Below are 20,161 nucleotides of genomic sequence, written 5' to 3' on the forward strand. Positions count from 1 at the left end.
CAAGTGTGCATTTCTCATTTCTGAAAAGCAGTTCAGGGGTTCATCGTTTCGGGTTTATCGACAGAGCAAACAAAAGATGTGTGGACCAAGAGTCACGGACACCCGCAGGGGGCGGAGAAAGCGATATCCCTGGGTTTTTGGTTACAAAACCTTCGGGGAACGTGTTTGTTTGCGCTTGGGGGCGTCCTTACGCGTCAGGACACAAGGAAGACCGATCAAAGTGAGAAACAGTCAGTTTTGCTCCAGGCATGATTCACCCGCGTTACAATATTCAGGCTTTACTTTATTATTAACAATAATAGTTGCTTACACTTATATAGCGCTTTTCTGGACACTCCACTCAAAGTGCTTCACAGGTAATGGAGACTCTTCCAACAGCAACGGTAGTTTTTCCCCTGGAGGTCTCCCCTCCAGGTACTGACCAGTCTCATACTTGCTGAGCTTCAGTGGGCTGTCATTTGTAAGCTGCAGGGTGATACGGCTGCTGACTTATCATTATGAGCATGAACAAGCTAGCAGATTGTGATCGCTGCGTCCATTGAGCAATGTTTCTGGGCACATTAACCTGAAACGTCACAACAGCACAAGCTGAAATTGTAAACGAGCAGACAATATGAAGGACTGTAGTGCCAAATCCATCCTATTCATTTAACCAGTCTAATTCCTTCTCAGGCAGGAGCTCCTCCCCATCAGCAGCATTTGTTTCTCACTATATTGATATTAATTTAAAAGGCCTAAAGAAGTAAAACCACTGAGCAAACAGCAGAGCAATGCAATGTGGCCAAGATCATTTGCACAGCACTGCTCATGCCCTGTGTGTACAGAGCAAGGAACCGGTTCAGTCAGAGAGATACACACAGTATTAACAGACAGAGGGAGAAGCGGAGGTTTCGACGGTCTGGACAGAGAGAGAGACTGATTTGAAGCGGTTCTGTTTCTTCCCACAGCCTGCTGGCATAGCTCCGCCTGACATTACCGCCGGCCACCTTCCCAGAGAGCACCGTCTCCGCTGAGCAAAGGCGAGAACCGAAGGGATCTCACTTCCCTGCAGCCGGGGTGACATGGCTGCTATCACCTCCTGGCCCGTTTGTGCCCCCAAAAAAAACTCCAATATCCCTCCTGCTCAATTCCTGCTTCCTCTTGCGTCATTTAACTGGCGGAGTCCCGTGAGCTTTGTCCGTGACCTCTTATCTCCGACCGTTTATCGCTCGCTGTTTAAATAGGCCTAACCATCCTGTTCCCTGCCACGCCGAGGGTCAGTATAGAAAGAACGATACAATCCAGCTGGGCCGAGGCCAGGCTCGGCTGCCCGGACTGGGTCGAATCGGGACTCTCAGAACCCGCTGGCTCACGTGGCCGTGCGGGCCTCGAGGTGACGTAACACAAGGCTGACGTCACCCCCCGCCCACGCCCCCGTGCGTGTGGAGAGCTAGCCTTCGGATCAGGGTGCTTTATCTTCGCGGCTGCCTGTAACCGCTTTGGTTCACCAGACACGTTCTCGCACCCCTGATCTAAAATGTCTTTAAGTGATTTGGGGGTTTTTGCACTTGAAATTAAAACAAAAATCTGGCATGTCTCGCACCGGGTATAGAACCGCTGTTTTAGATCCAGCTGGAATGTGGGCTGGTCAGGAGTTCCGGAATGCGTTCATTTTTAATGAAATCGTGCACAACCACCTTCTCATGTCGGACACCCCAAAGTAAAACTGCGCGCCCTGTTGACTGATTGTCCTGTGGATCCGCAGGAGAATGATTTCAAAGGTATTTCCCAGAAACTTATTTGGTTTTCAAATTCTCAACAGAACAGGTACATTGAGACAGAGCAGCCTCATTCGGTGAAAAGGCGAGTCCCACATCGCCCCAGTGACGGGTAGGTGCCCATTGCTACGGGTGTCATATAGGAAACAGCGCAATGAAGGAAACGACAGCTAACCCTTTTGGACAGAGTGGGAATTGGGATGTTTAGGTATCGGTAAATCGGAGATCTTGGAACTGAGAGAACAGGCATCCTGCAGAAATGCTTGAAACTTCAACTGCCCTGAAAACAGTGTCCACGGCAACCCCCTGAGCAAACTGCACTGAGCAAACTGCAGCAATGTCTCCCTCCAGTGGCGACATGTAACATAACACCGTTAATCTGTCGCGTGTCTGGCAAAGACCCTGCAGGCCGTGTAACTATGGTCGTTTTGCGAGGCCTGTTGCAGAGTAGAGTAGTTTTAGCAAAACACAAGGTATGATGTGAAACTAAAAACTTGCATCCGTTAACACGTTCAATTTCCATTTCCAAAAAATACAACTGGTGAAACGTTTATCCCCAAATCTAAGGAATAAAAGGGCAATTGTATTATGATTAGAAAAGTTTTTTCATTAATTTTGCACAACTGACATCATCTGGTGAGATTATCAGATGAGCTGTCTAATAAATAAAGGCTCGAATGATCAGGCCTTGTTGGGAGCAGAGTGATGTCATTGTCACGAAACAGTTCTTTCCGGGCCCTATGCAGACAACACGATCCGGAATAGTGAGGAACCACTGAGGGAAAGGTCATGCAGGAGAGGGTATGGAGACAGGGGGCGTGTCCAAGGGCTGAATCCGGGGCGAACTATCCATGAGAAAATCCAAACGGGTCATCCAAGACAGAAGGTAGAGTCCAAGGCCAGGGGACCCATCCAGGGAATAAAACCATGAACCGGGTCGGGACCGGCGGGGCGGGGGAATCAGGAACAGAAGGTTAAAAACATAACGGAGCCGGACGCAGCAGGACCCCCAGCTCTCACGAAGCGGAATTCGATGAGGAACCTCGAGTGACGTCTGCGTCTGGCTTTTAAGGGGGAACGGAAATAGGAAACAGGTGCAGGTAATGGGGCAGAACAAGGCAGGGCTGGAGTTCCCTTAAGAGGAGGAGTAGCGATCGTGACAGTCATATTTCACCAAACCAGAGCCACACTGGTTATACAGGGCTGTGGCTTCTGCAGCAGGATGAACACAAAGGGCAACCCTCCTGGAGAGCTAAGAAGACAGGGGGTGTGGAGAAGACAATGCTGCTTCAAGGAGCTAAGTGTTTTTGTCAGCAGCCATATCACCCTGCAATTCACAGCTGGCAACCCACTGGAGCTCAGCAGGTGTGAGCCTGGCCAGTAGCTGGATGGGAGACTCCTGGGGAAAAAAACTAAGGCTGCTGCTGGAAGAGGTGTTAGTGGGACCAGTAGGGGGCACTCCCCCTGAGGCCTATGTGGGTCCTAATGCCCCAGTATAGTGATGAGGACACTAAAAAAGGTGCTGTCCTTTGGATGAGATGTAAAACCAAGGTCCTGACTCTCTTTAGTCATTAAAAGTCCCAGGGTGTTTCTCAAAAAGAGTAGGGGTTCAACCCCGGCATCCTGGCCTAATTTCCTATTGGCCCTTACCAATTACGGCCTCTTAATAATCCCCCTCTCTGAACTGGCTTCATCACTCTGTTTTCCTCCCCACTGAGAGCTGGTGTGTGGGGAGAGTACTGGTGCACTATGGCTGCTGGCGCATCATCCAGGTGTGGCTGCACACTGGTGGTGGTGGAGGGGAGTCCCCATTACCTGTAAAGCCCTTTGAGTGGAGTGTCCAGAAAAGAGCTATATAAGTGTCAGCAATTATTATTAATTATGATTTAAATGTGATTCCAGAGTGGCTTGTCTGTGCAATCTGCTGAAGGAGGAAGGAGTCTTTTAAATGTCTGCTGTGGCAGCAGTGTAGTAAAGATCCAAAGACATCATTGGAAAAGCATGACAAAGCACAAAGAGATACACAGGAACAACAAAGCCTGGTGCAGACTATGGGAAGTCATGACAAGGCAAATTGTGTGAATATGTACTGCACAGAAATGCAAAAGAAGTGTTGCTCACTGACACTATGGTGTATTTTCCCAGCCACAGGGCCATCTCAAGCAGCTGTACAAAGACATTAATAAAAAGTAATGGCCTCTCTTCCTGCATCTATTCGTACTTAACAGAAAAATAAACTCACTCACCTGGGGTGTGTCCCTGCTGGGTTAAACTCAGCCTGGGACAGGGCGCCGACCAGCCTTGTGTCCAGAGTGTGTCCCTCCTGCTGGGTTAAACTCAGCCTGTTTCACACAGCTGGGCGCTGACCAGCCTCGTGCCCAGAGTGTGTCCCTCCTGCCGGGTTACACTCAGCCTGTTTCACACAGCTGGGCGCTGACCAGCCTCGTGTCCAGAGTGTGTCCCTCCTGCTGGGTTAAACTCAGCCTGTTTCACACAGCTGGGCGCTGACCAGCCTCGTGCCCAGAGTGTGTCCCTCCTGCTGGGTTAAACTCAGCCTGTTTCACACAGCTGGGCGCTGACCAGCCTCGTGCCCAGAGTGTGTCCCTCCTGCTGGGTTAAACTCAGCCTGTTTCACACAGCTGGGCGCTGACCAGCCTCGTGCCCAGAGTGTGTCCCTCCTGCTGGGTTAAACTCAGCCTGTTTCACACAGCTGGGCGCTGACCAGCCTCGTGCCCAGAGTGTGTCCCTCCTGCTGGGTTACACTCAGCCTGTTTCACACAGCTGGGCGCTGACCAGCCTCATGCCCAGAGTGTGTCCCTCCTGCTGGGTTACACTCAGCCTGTTTCACACAGCTCAGGCAGAGAAAGGTGAGATGAGGCAGCTCGTCGGAATGAAGAAAAACACCGAGGCGAACATGTCGGGATAATACTTTATTTTTGTTTGAGAGGAGAATCTTGTAGCAGGAGAAAGAAAACGCAACAGACGTGGGGGAGAGAGGGGAGCGTGACTGCAAGCCTTCCTCACCGATATACACAGGCGCGTTTTTAACTCAAGGACTCCTCTCCATTCTGCACCAGGTCCAGCCTGTGCTCTCTCGACACACTGCTGCCCGGGAGACCCCTCACAGCGGCAGAGGGAGCACACACTGGGGACGGGAGACAGGGATCTGACTGGAGGAGCTGGGGGTGAGGGGTGGGGGGTTCTCTGCCATTGTACTCTGAAAAGCAAGCGGCATGGTTTCTGTTCCACTGGCACAGTCATGGATAATAAATAAACCCACGTGAGAGATCAGAATGTTCCAATTCACAGGAGACTCTAAATTAAAGCCCCAGCTGTGGAGGGCTGGTTATGTCACATTGACGTGTCTGCGGAAATGATGGTTCTTGCATTTTTGCTGAACCCTGTTGTGTTTTTTGTCTTTCAGGAAGAAACTTTGAAGAATAAGACATTAAAGTCGTTTCTTTCAACAAAAGTCTTGTTGACCAAGTGCTCATCAGGACTCTAGAAACAGAAACTGATGCATCAGAGCTGGCGACCTCCCACCTACGTGTGCCATTTTGGACACACACCCCCCCACACACACACACCCCTTTCCGAACCCTTCACACGGACACTTGAGCCACAAGATTGTTACGCTGAGGGTCCACCATGTACATGCAGCCCGACAGTCGAAAAGGCATTCGGAGATCTGCGCAGCTGCATGTCCTCAGAGGGCTGCTGTGTCGTGACACTGCAGAACTGTTCTCCACACGCCCAGCCCTGCTTTGAGAAGCAGCTGCGGGAGACGGACTAGTGGTGAACATGCGGAGTTAAGTAAGCCATTCTAATTTTGGTCACACGCCCATCAAACCCTACCATCTACAAGCACTGGAATCATTCCAGCCCCCCCAGTGGTGCCACACAGCCAGCAGCCTGCGACAGACCCCTGCAGCATGAGAACACGCCCGGTGATGAGGTGACAAAGAGACAGCTGCATCAGACTGACCCGGAAGAAGATCTAACCATGTGGTTCCTGGCGCAGGGGTGAGAGGTCATGAGACGAAAAGGTGAAAAACTCAGCAGAACCTTCCCACCCACTCACTCCACGTGCCTCCTCCCTTCATCGCTTGACCCTTGTGTTTTTCGTTAACGTGAGTTTGCGATGTTTCCCTCTTCGGGACTTTGCACCCAAACCAAGCCTGGCTGTATCGATCTGCAGCCCATCCCTGTTTAAGTACATCAGCATTCCTTGGGTGCTAGCATGCAAGAGGGTGATGCAGCTATCTCTTTCAGCCAACAGAATCTGAGAACAAAGGAATTCCTGGACGTCTGTGCACAACAGCCTGTTTGGAGTGGCCAAAAGCAGGGCTACAGCATGTTACCAGTCCTGGGGAAAGGAAGTACAGCCGCAACTTAATTACAGGCCCTCTGCGGTGACTATCGTCTCACTGCCGGGCTTTTTACTGCAGAATACACAATTTAAATGCAGCGGCGGTGTAATTCCGAACTCCAGTGCAATGGGTTCACAGCTGGAGCTGTGGTTTTGGAAACCGGTGGGCAGTTTTAGCCCCGTGGGGTCCACACCAGCGAGGTGTTTGCCTCAGACTGTGTTGTGACCAGCGCTCCCGTGATTTCAAAAGGAAGCAAACGTCAAATCCACCCCAGATTTACTGTAGTGTTCTCGGGACGCCCGCGTTCATGACAACGTTAATCGCAACAATCTACTGGATATAAACCCTGCAAATCGTTACATTCCCTACGGCATCCTGAAGTCGAGTACTATGCGCTGTAACGGTTTTGCAGAATGTTTCAATTTCCCTTCCCTCGACACCCAGCTCCCCATTGCTTTACTGAGACCAGACCTGGCACCCCAGGATATAGGCAGTAACTGCCCCCAGTGGAACTTGTGCCCCCCTCATTCCTGGGCAGATTCTGCACCAGGTCATCACTCTGAGTGGGTAGCCTTGCCCTCCCTCCCACCAGGCAAGCCTCTGGAGATGGGCATCGTTAGGGCTCACAGTGGCCCACACGCTCAACCCTGTAGCCCCGAAAAGCAAAACCCAAGTGGCAAAAGTCTGCCCAGATCCTGAGCAATAACTGACACTTTTCGACTCTCTGTATAAAGTGCAAGGGTGAAACCGTTTAGTGAGAAATGACAGAAAAAGCCAGTGGAAGAGTTCTTTTTTTTTTTACAGCTGTTTTAAAAATAATGCAGCAAACTAGGCAGGCTTTTCAAATATATGTCCGTTACACCTTAAATGTAAAGCGACAGAAAACACCAAGAAACTTTCAAGAGATCAAAAGGTTCTGGAATTTGGGCATGATGTCAACAGAAAAAATAACTTTTGGCTGAGAAGACACCCCCCCCCCCAATTTACGCCACCGATGTGAATTTCTGCCCCCTCCCCGTATCAGTATGAAGCTTTGATTCTTTCCCGTTATCCCTCAATCACCCCGGCTCACGAAGTGATGTTGTCGCCCGCTCAGCTACTTATATTCTCGCCAAAGAACTGGAACTGGGGGTGGGAATGTGGTTCCCAAGTGTCTTATCCAGAAAAGCCATTCACTTGGAGGACATCTTGACGTCTGTGACCAAGATGTTGTAAGTGTGAGCCTGGATCATGCTGCGACCCATAATTCCCTCAGTGATTTTAAAGATCACGGGGTTTTGAGACACACATTTTCCACAGCTTTTCTGCTTCCTAATTCCCTACGCTCCGCAGATCTCTGAGATAACGGCTGTCTCTGATCATGGACGGGGCCGAGCTACCTGCTCCCTTGACCGGGACCTCGATACCTTTGAACACCTCAAGTTCCTCACCCTCCAGGGGGCGCCCTTTCCACTGCTCAGTGTGGCCCACATCCTGTCGGTCACGTCGGAGGGTGTGGCACCACACAGCTGGTGTGGCACCACACAGGGAAGAGGAGCAGCTCCTGTGCTGGCCTGTTGGTGTGCCTACAGGCTCACAGGGATGTCAAGGAAAGGACACGTCGCCCCTCTAACTCCTGTACTAGCGGGTACCTGGCGGTCACTCACCAGTACCCCCTAAAAAGCCAAGCCCATTAAGCTGTGTGACTCTATCTCTGGACAAAGACTATTTTCCCCAAAGAATAGGCTGTGCACACAAGACAATTCCCATCATGCTTTGTGTGACTTTTCACAAACACAAACCTCTAGAGACAGGGGGTTGTAGAGCCCCCCCTCCTCACATTCTGCCTTTCTTTGTTGTGGAATTAAAACCTGGCAGTTTGGTTTTTTGGTTTTTTGAAAAGAGAGAACGTGGGGAGAAAAAGACAGTAATCCAAATGAGAACGAGATACGTGCGCTAATGATTTGTGAATCCTGATGCAAGTTTCTTGAAGTTTTCCTATAGACTTGAAGCTGTGGAACATGTTCTTATTTTTACGCAGGTTATTCAAGTGAGAAACCTGAATCAATCTATTCTTTTGCTGTACTTCATTAAACTCAAGACTATATTACATTCATATGCCTGTATTCAAACCCCTTTCCAGAAAGCTGTCAGGGGACAAAAAGGTTCAAAATAAAAACGACAACAAGGAAAAAAAATATAGATACATGACAAAATCAGCCACAAAGCATCAGAATGCTGCAGCTGACAGAACTGTAGGAAGCTCCATTACAGAAGAAAACCGGCCGCACCCCTGTGCCCTTTCTAGTGGGATTCTGGGAATGGGACACCTTGGCTCCCATACAGCCAAGCAAATGGAGTGTGTCTGGGAGACACTTTGGAGAAAGGCCACTGAAACTATGTGTTTTAAATACGGAGGATGAACAAGCAGCTTGGTAACCTGGGAGCGAACTGGCACTGCTCTCTCAGCTCCAGACCCCGCTGCAGTTTCCTGGGCCCAAGCCCGTATCCTCGGCCGTGCCGAGTCGTACCTTCCACCCCGGGCCGCGGCGGCACCTGACTACACTGCGCTGGCGCTGCCGGCCCGGTGCTCTGCCCCCCTGGGCCGCGCAGGTCGACCAGCTGCCTTGTCCCAGCCCACGCAAAGAACAGTAGTATTACCTCTAGTGCTCTAGTGCTTTACAGACGTCACGCCAACAACCGGCGCGCTACACACTAAACCAAACGGCTTTGGGGGAATGGCACTGCAGACACCTCTCCTCTAGTGGAATGGACCGTGTGCGCGTGGCATCTCGCACCGCGCACACCCTGCGTTGCCTCGTGGACCTCCTAACGTACACAGAGAGAGAGAACGATCATTGTGGGAATGATCCTCGAAGATGACTAACCCACCACGGAAGGAGTTGTTTTTTTTTGTGTATTTTTTTTTTTTCGTTTTTGCAATCACTAAAGGGAAGCAGACTGAACTAATTTGCACACACACACCCTGTTAGCTTTTGTTTTTGTGTTTTTTTTTTTTAGTCTTGGAGGACAGTTATTGAGCTCTAGACTACTACAGAAAAAGGACAGAGAGGTTAAGTGCTGAAGGGAGGAGGGATTGAGGAGGAGGGGTGAGGGGGTACCGCACAGACTCTCCTGATGCACCCCCAGCCCTACAACCTCGCACCCTTGCCTCCACAACTTCCCATTGGTTGGTCTTATCGCTACTTTACATAAGAGGTGGGTGGGAGGGGAAAATCACGCTGTACAGTATAGGCAGTCCCAGGGGAGCCCCTCCCATCCCTTACCCCCTTGCTACTGGGCATCTCTACTGGTTGGCGCCTTCTCGGTTGCTGCTGTTGCTACTGCTGCTGCTGCACTGGCTCGAGCTGGCCACCAGGTGGTGCTGTGGCACAGTACCAGGGCAGGGATTGACGTAGTTGAAGAGAGTTGGCAGGAAGGGAAGTGGCTCCCCCTTGTCACCGGGCGCCATCATATTGAGAGCCATGGGCAGGGCAGCCAGATTGTAAGGGTAGGCCAGTAGCTGGGGCCCGTAGAGGAGCTGATAGGGGTCAGGGTAAAAGGGCAGTTTCCCCAAATCTCCATTGGACATCTTTCCCAGGGGCCCAAACTGAATGGCACTGGCTGGGTATGAAACCAGGATGTTGTCTTCTTGCTTCTTGCTGGAGCGGCAGCCTCCTGGTACGATGAGAGGTAAGGGAAACTCCTGGACTGGGTAGGCCACCTCCCGGTGGAAGTCCCGGGGAACTGGAGGCTCCTCCTCTGATTTGTGGGAGACCAGCACGCTTTGGGGGGCGCTCACTCCCGTCAAGCGAGACATGATGAGGCCCTGTCCTTCGTGTACCATGGCCTGGGTGGCTGGGCTGGGCCCCATGCGGGGCCTCAGGAGGTCCTGCACTGGGGGGTTGGTGGGAGACTTGAGCCTCCTCTGGGCGCTGTTGCCTGAAGTGACGAGGGGAGCCGTCTGCTCACGGGAGGGCACAGCATTGCTGCTGGCTTTAGCAGTGGTTTGGATGACAGGAAATTCAGGAGATACAGCGACAGCCACAGAGGCTGGGATCTCCTCCTTTTTGGATATCTTTACGATTCCCTTTGCCTCTGCCCCCTCTTTCCCGCCATGTGACACAATCATGCTGTCAGCAGCCTCCCTTTCCATGGAAGATGCCGTTAGCTCCTGCACAGGAGTGGCTTCTCTCGGCAAGGCTGCCACCCTCTGCTCTGCAGCTGGATGAGAGTCTCCTTTTCCCTTAGGCAGCATCACCAGCCCCTGTGTCGTAGACCCCTTTTGCTCTGGGCACTTTGGCGTGTCTCTAGGCTCAGGAGTGTTTCCGCCACTGTGTGATGTCATAGCTAGCTTGGGTGGGGTAGTGACCCCAGTCTGCAACATCCTTAGGTCCTGGGAACATTCATCTTGGTCTGTGCCTGATGATGCTTCCCGTATCAAAGTGCTCTGGTAAGCATACTTGCTTTTATCTGATAAATCCTGTCCAGCATTGCTTTGTGTGGTACCAGGTGCGGTTGCTGCTGATTTGCCTGGAGTTCTGATAGTGGGGAGCAAGCCCAAACTGACATTCAGACTGGTATGGTGGTCCTCAGATGGGCCATTGTAACGATGGCATGGCAAGGCAGTTACTCCACAGTCTTCTGTAGATGTGGCGTGATCTGCAGCATTTGTTTGTGCCTCTGGGCTCCTCTCAGTTTTGTACGAGTCAGCCGTGTCCAGCTTATGCAACTCTGGAGAGTCCTTGCCGTTCAGAACCAGAACACTTTGAGCACAGCCACTGGGAGCATCAGATCTGTTGGATTTCAGACTCTGGTCAGGTTGAACTGTCTTGCTACAGTGTGGGCTGGGGACTGATGCTTCCATGTCAAGATTTTTATCTTGGCCTTCCCGTGTCTCACCACATGAGAGTTCCGTTGTCTGGGTTGGCAGAGCTGTGTCAGTCCCGACCCCTAGTTTGAGTGAGCTGTCATATCGAGGTTCATAGCTGCCTGTGTTGCTCGGCTGCTGTGACTTTGAATAGTTAATAACAGGAGGGCACTCGTCTGTATCTTGTTTTGCTTCAGAATCCACTTCCGGGTCGGAGGCTGTTGCTTCGGACACCATCGGCGTGGCGGTCTCGGCAACATCACTCGCATCTGACCCGTGACGTTTCATGTGCCTTCCCAGTGCAGCGGCTGTCTTGCAGACCTTTGAGCAGAAGGGGCAGGAGTGACGAACAGAAGGTCTCCTGCCAACCCGAGGAAGGCTGCTTTTCTCCAGTTCACTCAGCTCAGCCCCCACCTCTGCCTGTGGCAAAGTATTCTCTGTTTTGGTGTGGTGTGTGCCCTGATGCTCCTCTAAGAGACTCCGGGAGACGAATGTCTCCTGGCACAGCAAGCAGACGAACTCCATGAGGTGTGTCAGCTCATGCTTGTCCAGCTTTTTCACCGTGGAGAAGTGCCGGCCGCAGGTGCTGCACTCGAAGGCTTTACCCACTTGGTGATGCCGCTCGTGCCTCTTCATAGAGAGGTAGTCCTGGAAGGACTGGTTGCAGATCTGGCACCAGAGCTCTTCTTGTTCCTCTGGCTCTCCCTGTTCATCTTCCAGGGCTGAGGAGGCATCTGGCTGTCTCTCATGGCCCTCATCCTGTGCACTCTGCTGCACCAGCCTCTCAGCTCTCTTTGTCAGGCGCAGGGAGCGCTTGTAGTGGAGCTTGCGTTGCCAGCTAGATTTCTTTACCTTCTGCACATGTATAGCCTTCCTCTTGGGCTTATAGGAGTAGTAAGGCCTCCATAGGTTGTCCTCTGCATCCTGGTCGCTCTCTTCCTCTCGGACCTCCCTTCGGAAATAGTACTCTCTGGCTTTGCATGGCTTGGGCATCTTCTCATTGTTGTCCTTACTCCGGTGGCGGTGGTGGTGATGGTGTTGTTGGTGATGATGGATTGGCTCTTCTATGGGAGAGTCAGCCTTTTTTGTTTTGGAGGGTGGAGGGCTCTTGTCCCTCATCAGATCAGTTTCTGAGATGCTCCTCTTCACAATGGCTTCCTCTCCAATGCGCACAGTGATCTGGCACAATGGGGCTCCACCTTTGGTCTCGGAGGACCCCCCAACACAAGCAGGCTTGGCCACATAGGTCACACTCTTGCCATGGGCTTTGCAGGTCTTCTGGGGCCTCTTCTCCTCATCTGCACTGGATGGTTGTCTGCCTTCCTCTTCTTTTGTGCTATTCTCTGACTTGGAAGCTCTTTTTTGGGACTGAATGTACTCCCTGAGGACCTGCTTCTTGATGGGCCGGGCCACTTTGGGGGATGGTTGCTCACTGGCAGGCTCATTTTCTAGGGAACGCCGATTGCCAGAATAAGCTTTGCTGCTTGACGAAGGAACCTGATTGCTGTGCATAATCACAGATGACACAGACGTTCCATGCACTATTACCGAAGGCTTTGGGTGACCATATGCAATGACAGTAGAGGCAGACGTTTCTGTACCACAGAAGCCTTTGGCATGGCCAGGCACCCTAAGGTTTGTTTCGTCTTCCTCAGCCTCTCCATCCCTGTTTATCCCATGTACAGGCAAGGTCGGAGCAGAGGGTTGAGTTGTTTCCCCTCTTCCCAACCCACCAGGATCTAGAGGTGGTGCCAACAAGTAGCCTGCTGGATCTGCTTGCAGGCCCATAGTGTGTTTTTCATTGATGTACGACTGCAGCTGGTCAGAGCCCAGAGGGGCAGGCAGCCCGCCATCCATAGGTAAAGCCAGAGGAACAGAGGGTATGTTATCGGAAGAAAGCAGGATGTTTTCAGAGAGTGACTGGCTATAGGTCTTGTAAGGTCTCTTCTGGGACCTCATGGGTAGCAGGCGGTAGAGTTTGAGAGCATTTACCTTCTGCTTGTAACCCCCATTGGGTGTTTTCTCACTAGTTATGAGTCCAGGGTTGATGCCATGGAAGGACTTCTGGTGGGTTTTCAGGTTGTAGTAAGTGACAAAGGTCTCCCAGCAGAAAATGCACTGATAGCGTCTTTCTCCTGTGTGCCACACCTCGTGTTTGGTCCGATACTCAGCCAGGGCAAAGACCTTGTCGCAGTATCGGCACGGGTACTTCCTACGCCATGAGTGGACGTTGGAGTGGCGCTTGAGACTGGAGAGGGTCATGTAGGAGCGCTCACAGACTGTGCAGAAGTAGATGATGTGCCCATCCACCACTTTCACAAAGTGGTCCTCCTCAGCCAGCAGGTCTGTCCTCTGGAAGCTTCGGTGACGTCCCAGGAAGCCCCTCCCTTTCTTGTGGATCCTGGCCGGTGCTGAACGACCCTGTGGTTCCTGTTCCTCTTCCTTCTCCCTTCTCTCCCCCACCTCTTCCTCCTCCTCCTTCTCCTCATCCTCACAGTTCCCCTGGTCTTCCTCCTTGGCTGGGGCCACAAGGGCTGTTTGCTCCTGTTGTCGAGGCTGCCCGCAAAGTGCCTCATGGGACTGCAACCTCTTGTTGTGAATGAAGGCTTTCCCACAGTGGCGACAGCTCAGCGTCCTCCCTCCTCTGTGCAGCCTCATGTGGACGCTGAGGGATGAGGATAAACTGAAGGAGCGATGACATAGTCCACAGAAGAAACCTTTAGAAGCTGGAGGAGGGGAAAGAGATCCTGACACACTGTCCTTTGACTCACTTCTCTGCTTAACTGGTGCTGCATCATCCGTGCTTGATGCCACCCTGCCGTGTTTGTGACCCCTTCCCTTAAAAGCCACTGTACTCAGGTTGAACAGGATTTTGGCCGTTTCCGTGGTGGAACACTCAGAGTCCATAGTCACTGGGAAGCTCTCAGCGGCATGGTTGTTTTCCGAGTCCTGTGCTGACCCACCACCGCCAGTCTCTGTGGGCCCAGCATCCATTGGATAGGCTGGCAAAGGTAAAGTGCTCTGTGGAGGAAGTTCATGGGGAAGGCTTTGGAACTGAACCACGGAAGAGGATTTGGGATCCTTCCTGGCTGGGGCCGTGAGGTCGATGGGAGATGGGGATCGTCCGGAGTCAAAATGTCGCTGCTTGTCCACTGCTGCCATCTTCCACTGGGAGTCCTCCAGGTTTACACCGGAAGGCAAGGAGGGTGATGTGTGCTGCTCCCTGTTTCTGGGAAGCCTTGGAAGGCTGCAAGGGAAGTCGAGAGACGGTGAGCTGGCTGAACTGTCCGCCTTGTTCTTGGCCCGTCCGGGATCCCCAGCCAGGCTTGCCAAGAAAGGAATGCCTAGACTCTTCCCGGCTTCGGAAAGCTGCTTGGTGCCTCTGGAGCCCTGGAGGGAGACTCTGGAGGTGTAGATGTAATCCAGCAGGTCCGAGAGGATGCCAGACTTCAGGTGAGGCAGCTCCACTACCCTCTCGCTCAGCTGTGTAGCTCCAGGGGCAGCGGCAACAGCGGCAGCCCCGAGAGGCAGGGGCGAAGAGAGCAGCTCCCGGAAGTAAGGGCTGCAGGCGGCCAAGACGCTTTGGTGGGCCCGGAACTTGGCGTCGTCGCCAGCGATGACAGTGACGTCGCAGAAGAGGCCCCCGTCCAACCGCTGCTCGTTCAGGTGCGAGAGGAGGGTGCCCGCGTGGCTCGGGTCCGAAACCTCGGCCCTGGACACCATGACGTTGCGCCAAAACCTGCACCAGGAGAGACAGAGCAGATTAGGGGCGATCTTTTCTCATGCCTACTTTCCCTGCAGCATGGCTTCTTCTGCTGCTGACTTCTATCCCTGTTGCACTAATAATGGCAGTGAGTGAGGAATTACTCCATGTTTTATAGCTCAATCTGCTCAAGATTAGGATAGTAATGTTCTGAATATAGAGATCGGTATAAAAAATTGGTTCCCATAGCCCCTGTGATAAACTGTGTGGTCCTGTTGTTCTAAGCATCCCCACAACATGTAAGGTAAAACCTAAAGCATGAAATTGAGCTGGTTACTTATCTCTCATTAACTTAAATTGAAAGCAGTACTGGAGATGACGAAAAAATAACCATGTGTTTTGTAAGGAGAAAGTCGGAGTTAGATTTGCAGCAGGAACAAAATTTACTGTGTTAAGCATTCCTGTTCAATGAGAAAGCAAACAAGTGGCATGTCCAAAATCCTTTTTGAAGCCATTTCCTTCACCTAAGTGAAAAAGGCAAGGTGATTTAATCGAGCATTCACTAAAGCAGATCCCGGAACTATACATAGCCAGGGATCTTAAAATAGGTGCTGTCTTCAGGAAAGGGAAAGTTTAAACATAACCTTTCATAGCCATCTGTCTTTAGTGTAAGCACTTGAAAATTAGTAGCATTAAAATGGTGCTCCCCACCAGAAAATAATCATTTCAAGAAACTGCAGTCAGTCATTGGAAAGCAGAACCAACATTTATTGCATTTGATTGGGAGACTTTTTAGATAATTTCCTTATGTGATGTGCTCCTGTTGCTGCTGTTTAAGTTCCAGAATCCTTTTTCATGGCTGCACACGCGATTTAAAGAAAACCTGAGAGTATAAATCCTAAGCAGAATTTAGAATCAACTGCTGCCCTAGTAAAGGTTATACAACGTCGTTTCTTAAGGAAGATAAATTGTTTTGCCTAGGGGCAAACTATTCTACAAGTCTCCCAGCTGTCAACAATGTTCGGATTGTTACTTGCCATGCTAACTAGACGTTCCTACAGAAACAGTTCCTGAGAAGCCCTGTCAAAGGTGATTATAGCGTGGAAGTGCAATAAAGGGGACACAAATTAGCACTGCACACTGCTCTGATGCGGAATGAAAAGAAAATCCTACAAGCTTTTCAAAGAAGCAATTCTACAGGATTGCTGCCAAACTGAGATTAACAGTACTAAGACATCCACCTTACAGACATAAGATCCTTAGGACATAGAAAAGGATACAAAAGAGAGGGGGTCATTCATGCCTTTTAGCTGGCTGGTTGATAGTAGCTAATTAGAAAAGACTGTCATGAAATCTTTGTTGCCACACCAGACACCTTTGTCTTCCTATAGCACTACCAGCTCTGCCTGTATGCTTTCCTACTTCTGATGTAATTGGTATCTCTGGGAGTCACTGGCATGAAAGTGTGGGGGTGGTACAGATCAAAGGGCAGCAGGCTGTCAAGACCAATAGAGGGATGGCTAAGAGGTATCCAGATGCATTCTGGCAGCACAGATTCTTGCACATCTGCACAAATCTTAACAGGTATCACTATGATGCACGTTCTCCTGCGTGATCTCACTATTCTCCACCTGCAGAGTCCGTGTAGTCTGATGCAGTTCTAAATAGTTCTTGCCATAGACAGACTGCAGCTAGTTGAGAGAAGAAGAGGTCAATCTACTGATCTGACCGTCCTAACTTTTGTTTTAAACCAGCATGGTCCCAACAACCACAAGCCTGACAATCACTGTTAAGCAAACACTAAAAGCAATGCCAGTGCTTTTGTTAAGTGCTGCCATTTGCTTCTCCGATGCTTAGTAAGATCAGAAAAAAGGTTGTTTTGCTTGTAGCTGCTGTGCAATGTCCAGCAGCCAAGTCCAGGGAGCTGGCCCAGACCTAAATTTGATGTTAAGCAAATTTTGGAGGGTGACTGATACAGTTTTTTTACTGGTGCAACAAACAAATCTATAGCATTTTTAAAGCAGCATGAAAAATGATGGGCAATTATAATGATGACCTGGGGGGATACTGGAGGAGTAATATAGCCCTCACTGACATCACTGAGAGATCACAGCAGAATGAGCACTGACTGGAGGAGAGACGCAGCTCTCACCGACAGCACTGAGAGATCACAGCAGAGTGAGCACTGACTGGAGGAGAGACACAGCTCTCACCGACAGCACTGAGAGATCACAGCAGAGTGAGCACTGACTGGAGGAGAGACACAGCTCTCACCGACAGCACTGAGGGATCACAGCAGAGTGAGCACTGACTGGAGGAGACACAGCTCTCACTGACAGCACAGAGAGATCACAGCAGAGTGAGCACTGACTGGAGAAGAGACGCAGCTCTCACTGACAGCACTGAGAGATCACAGCAGAGTGAGCACTGACTGGAGGAGAGACGCAGCTCTCACTGACAGCACTGGGAGATCACAGCAGAGTGAGCACTGACTGGAGGAGATACAGCTCTCACCTACAGCACTGAGAGATCACAGCAGAGTGAGCACTGACTGGAGGAGAGATCACAGCCTTCACTAACAGTACTGCCCTGTAATTCCTGCTGCATGGCAAGTCAATTGTACCTTGCATAACTCAAGCCCACCCAGAACTGGGGAGGTTTGGCTGTCCACACCCCACTTCTTGCTGAATCATGATAAAAGTTGGCTAATGAAGTAGCCCAGAATGTAACAGGCTATGTGGACTAGAGGGCTCAAATTGGTGTATTTCTGACTGAACCGCTCGGATGTCTCTTCACGGCTTCTTCCAAGCGGTGGTTATGGTGGATAACCATGAAGCTGAAGAAACAACAGAAAAAAGCACACCAAATAAGAAAAAATACCCAATCCCGGTCTGATACAACACGAGTAGGAAACTGCGAAACACCGCCAAAGTAAACTGTCCCCTTTCCAGGTTCCTTTGAAAACCGCCTTCAATACGTCAGCAGGGATTGTTTTCCCTGGAATCCGAGTGAAGAAGTTTTCCGTGTCCGTCTCCGCAGCAACAAAGCTGATAAAAAAAAATCAATGCTTTTTTTCTTTTAAGGCAGAGAACGAGAGGCTCTGAGGCCCGCGGGCGCGTGTGATGTTTCTCTGTTCCTGTCTGACGTCGCCGGGCTGCGCGTTCTGTTGAAGGGATGTTCCCCTCCGCAGACACCTCACCCTCACATCTTCCTTTCCCCTGCTGCCTCCCCAGCACTGCCTGACTCAGAGAGAAACCCGAAGTGCACAAAATAAATCTTCTCCTCGGGCTTCTGTCCCCCCCCACCACCGCCACCTTTTCAGCAGCAGCAACACGAGCAGGTCTCTGTAAAATTCCACAGCCAGTGTGTGAGCCCCCGAACAAGGCGAAACTAGGTCAGGCCTGTTATTGCAGGATAGGCTCACCGACTGAAGGCCTGCGTAGATAAACCAGCACACACACACTCACACACACTCTGACACTTGTTCTCAGCTTCCAAAAGCATTATCTCACACCAAGCCTGCTGGCCAGCACAAACACACAGAGAGCCTAGTATAGCTGCACATGTGAAGGTTTTCCTGGTGAATGCCAATGTTGGAAAAGCAGGTGCAGTTAGGCGCCTCCAGCTATATGGCAAATTACAACATGACTAAGGGAAAGCACATATATCACCTGAGCAGCGAAACACTAGGGGGAAAAACTACGGAATTAGAGGACAACCGTACTGTGGTAACCGTTTTCCTTGACAAATGCACACGCTGACACGCAGCCTCCGAACGCGGTTGTGTTGGTGCACACCAAACGCACGCTCTCCCGCACACGGAGACACGGACACGCCCCGACCCATCCGCGACCTCACCCCCGCATGCAGAACCCGGCCACCGCAATCTCTGACTCCGGCAGCCAGCGGAAAAACAGCAGCTGTCGCCCCCTCACGCTCCCTCGCTGACGCACAGGCACCGCGGTGGAGGCCGAGCAGGGCAGCCGCAGCCCTCCGACGCCCGCTCCCTCACCCAGAACACCCGATAACGCTGCACCAGCCCGTCGACGTGCCGACAAGGAAGATGGCAAGCCCTCCCGTGGGATTCCCGGAGGCTTGCGCAACGCCTCAAGAATTCCAATGTTTGGTTGTCCTCTTTTCTGATATTTTTTTGTCATTTTTTTGAGGCCGCTGTCTCTGGTTGCCTGCTGGGCCAAGAGCACACAGTGCCAAAACACTCAATTACTGCTGAGACTCCAATCCCAAACAAGGCCATTCGGTCTCTGTGGTCTGTGTGGTAGTCAGTAATCAATGTATCCTTGGATCTTACCCACGTGTTTCGTGCAAGCAGCAAAGTATCGGCTTCAACAACATGATGGGTTCCACACTCCCACCCCTCTTAGTGTAAAGTAGTCCCTCCCGTTCTCTGTGTTAAAAGCATGTAGTCCCCACTTGTGTCCCCTGGTGTGTGTTTCACCTATCATGCAGAAGAATTCTGCAGGGCAGACTTCGGCAGTGCCATCGAGGATTTTGAATACTTGGGTAAGGTTTTCTCTCCGTTCAAGACTCAAACAGTTCAGTTCCTACAGTCTGCGAGTGTAGGATTCCTCCTTGAGGCCTGGGATGTATCTGGTTGCTTGACTCTGGCCTGAGTCCCAGCAGCAGTATCTTTTCTATAACGTGGCGACCAAAATTGCACACAGTGTTCTAAATGAGGCCTTACTAGCGCATTATACAATTTTAACATAATATCCTTTGATTTAAATTCTAAGACAATTTGGTGAGCCACAATCTGCTGCCTGAGGCGTATACCTACTTCCCTGATTTAAGCGTCACTTCAAGCGTATTACAAGGTGCTTTACCAGTTTTGGTAGTTTTCCTCAAACGTCATCTTAACACAGCAGAAAACTCTTCATGTGCTCAGCTCTGCTGATGATCAGACTCTTAAAGCCCAATTGTCAAGTATTTGCGTCACCTGTGCCATTTGCTGATCGTCTCATGTACTATGCTTACGTAAAATGTGCAGTAAAACAACGCTGCATCAGGGTTAAAGCACAATAAAGTTAACCAAAGTATGGTAAAATCACAGAGCAAAGTGCAATAGAACACAGTGAAATCATAGTAAAAGCACGGTAACGTGTAGAAAAAATATTGAGATCATGGTAACCAAACAGTAAAATGAAGCATAGTGATTTCACGGTAAAAGCACAGTTAAGTGTAGTAAATTGCAGCGAGATCATGGCGAAAGCACAATACAGTGTACAGGTAATGAAACACTGTGAGATCATGGTAATCGAACAGTAACGGTAAGTGGATCACTGGAGTGGGGTCATGGTAAAAGCACAGTACAATGTAGTAAAACAGTAGCAGATTGTAGCGCAGTGAGATTGTGGTAAAAGCACAGTAAAGTGTTGTAAAACACAATGAGATTACGGTAAAAGCACAGTTAAGTGTAGATCATGGGCAAAGCTGGGCTGGGCTCAGAGAGCACAGTAAATTAAAA

General features: G+C 50.7%; 1 protein-coding gene across 2 annotated transcripts in view; it reads right to left on the reverse strand.

Annotated features, from left to right (window-relative positions):
- Positions 1–4,672: 4,672 nt before the first annotated feature.
- The window catches only part of zbtb4 (zinc finger and BTB domain containing 4), a 38,392-nt gene continuing 22,903 nt past the window's right edge, over positions 4,673–20,161 (reverse strand). For both annotated transcript variants that reach the window (XM_088628080.1, XM_088628079.1), the window contains one exon: positions 4,673–14,715. In XM_088628080.1, coding sequence (XP_088484206.1) covers positions 9,414–14,699 — 5,286 coding nt within the window. In that variant the 5' untranslated portion in view covers positions 14,700–14,715 and the 3' untranslated portion in view covers positions 4,673–9,413. The remainder of the gene's footprint in view (positions 14,716–20,161) is intronic.

This window comes from Lepisosteus platostomus, chromosome 4, assembly GCF_059453375.1.
Source record: "Lepisosteus platostomus isolate fLepPlt1 chromosome 4, fLepPlt1.hap1, whole genome shotgun sequence".
Lineage (NCBI taxonomy): Eukaryota > Metazoa > Chordata > Actinopteri > Semionotiformes > Lepisosteidae > Lepisosteus > Lepisosteus platostomus.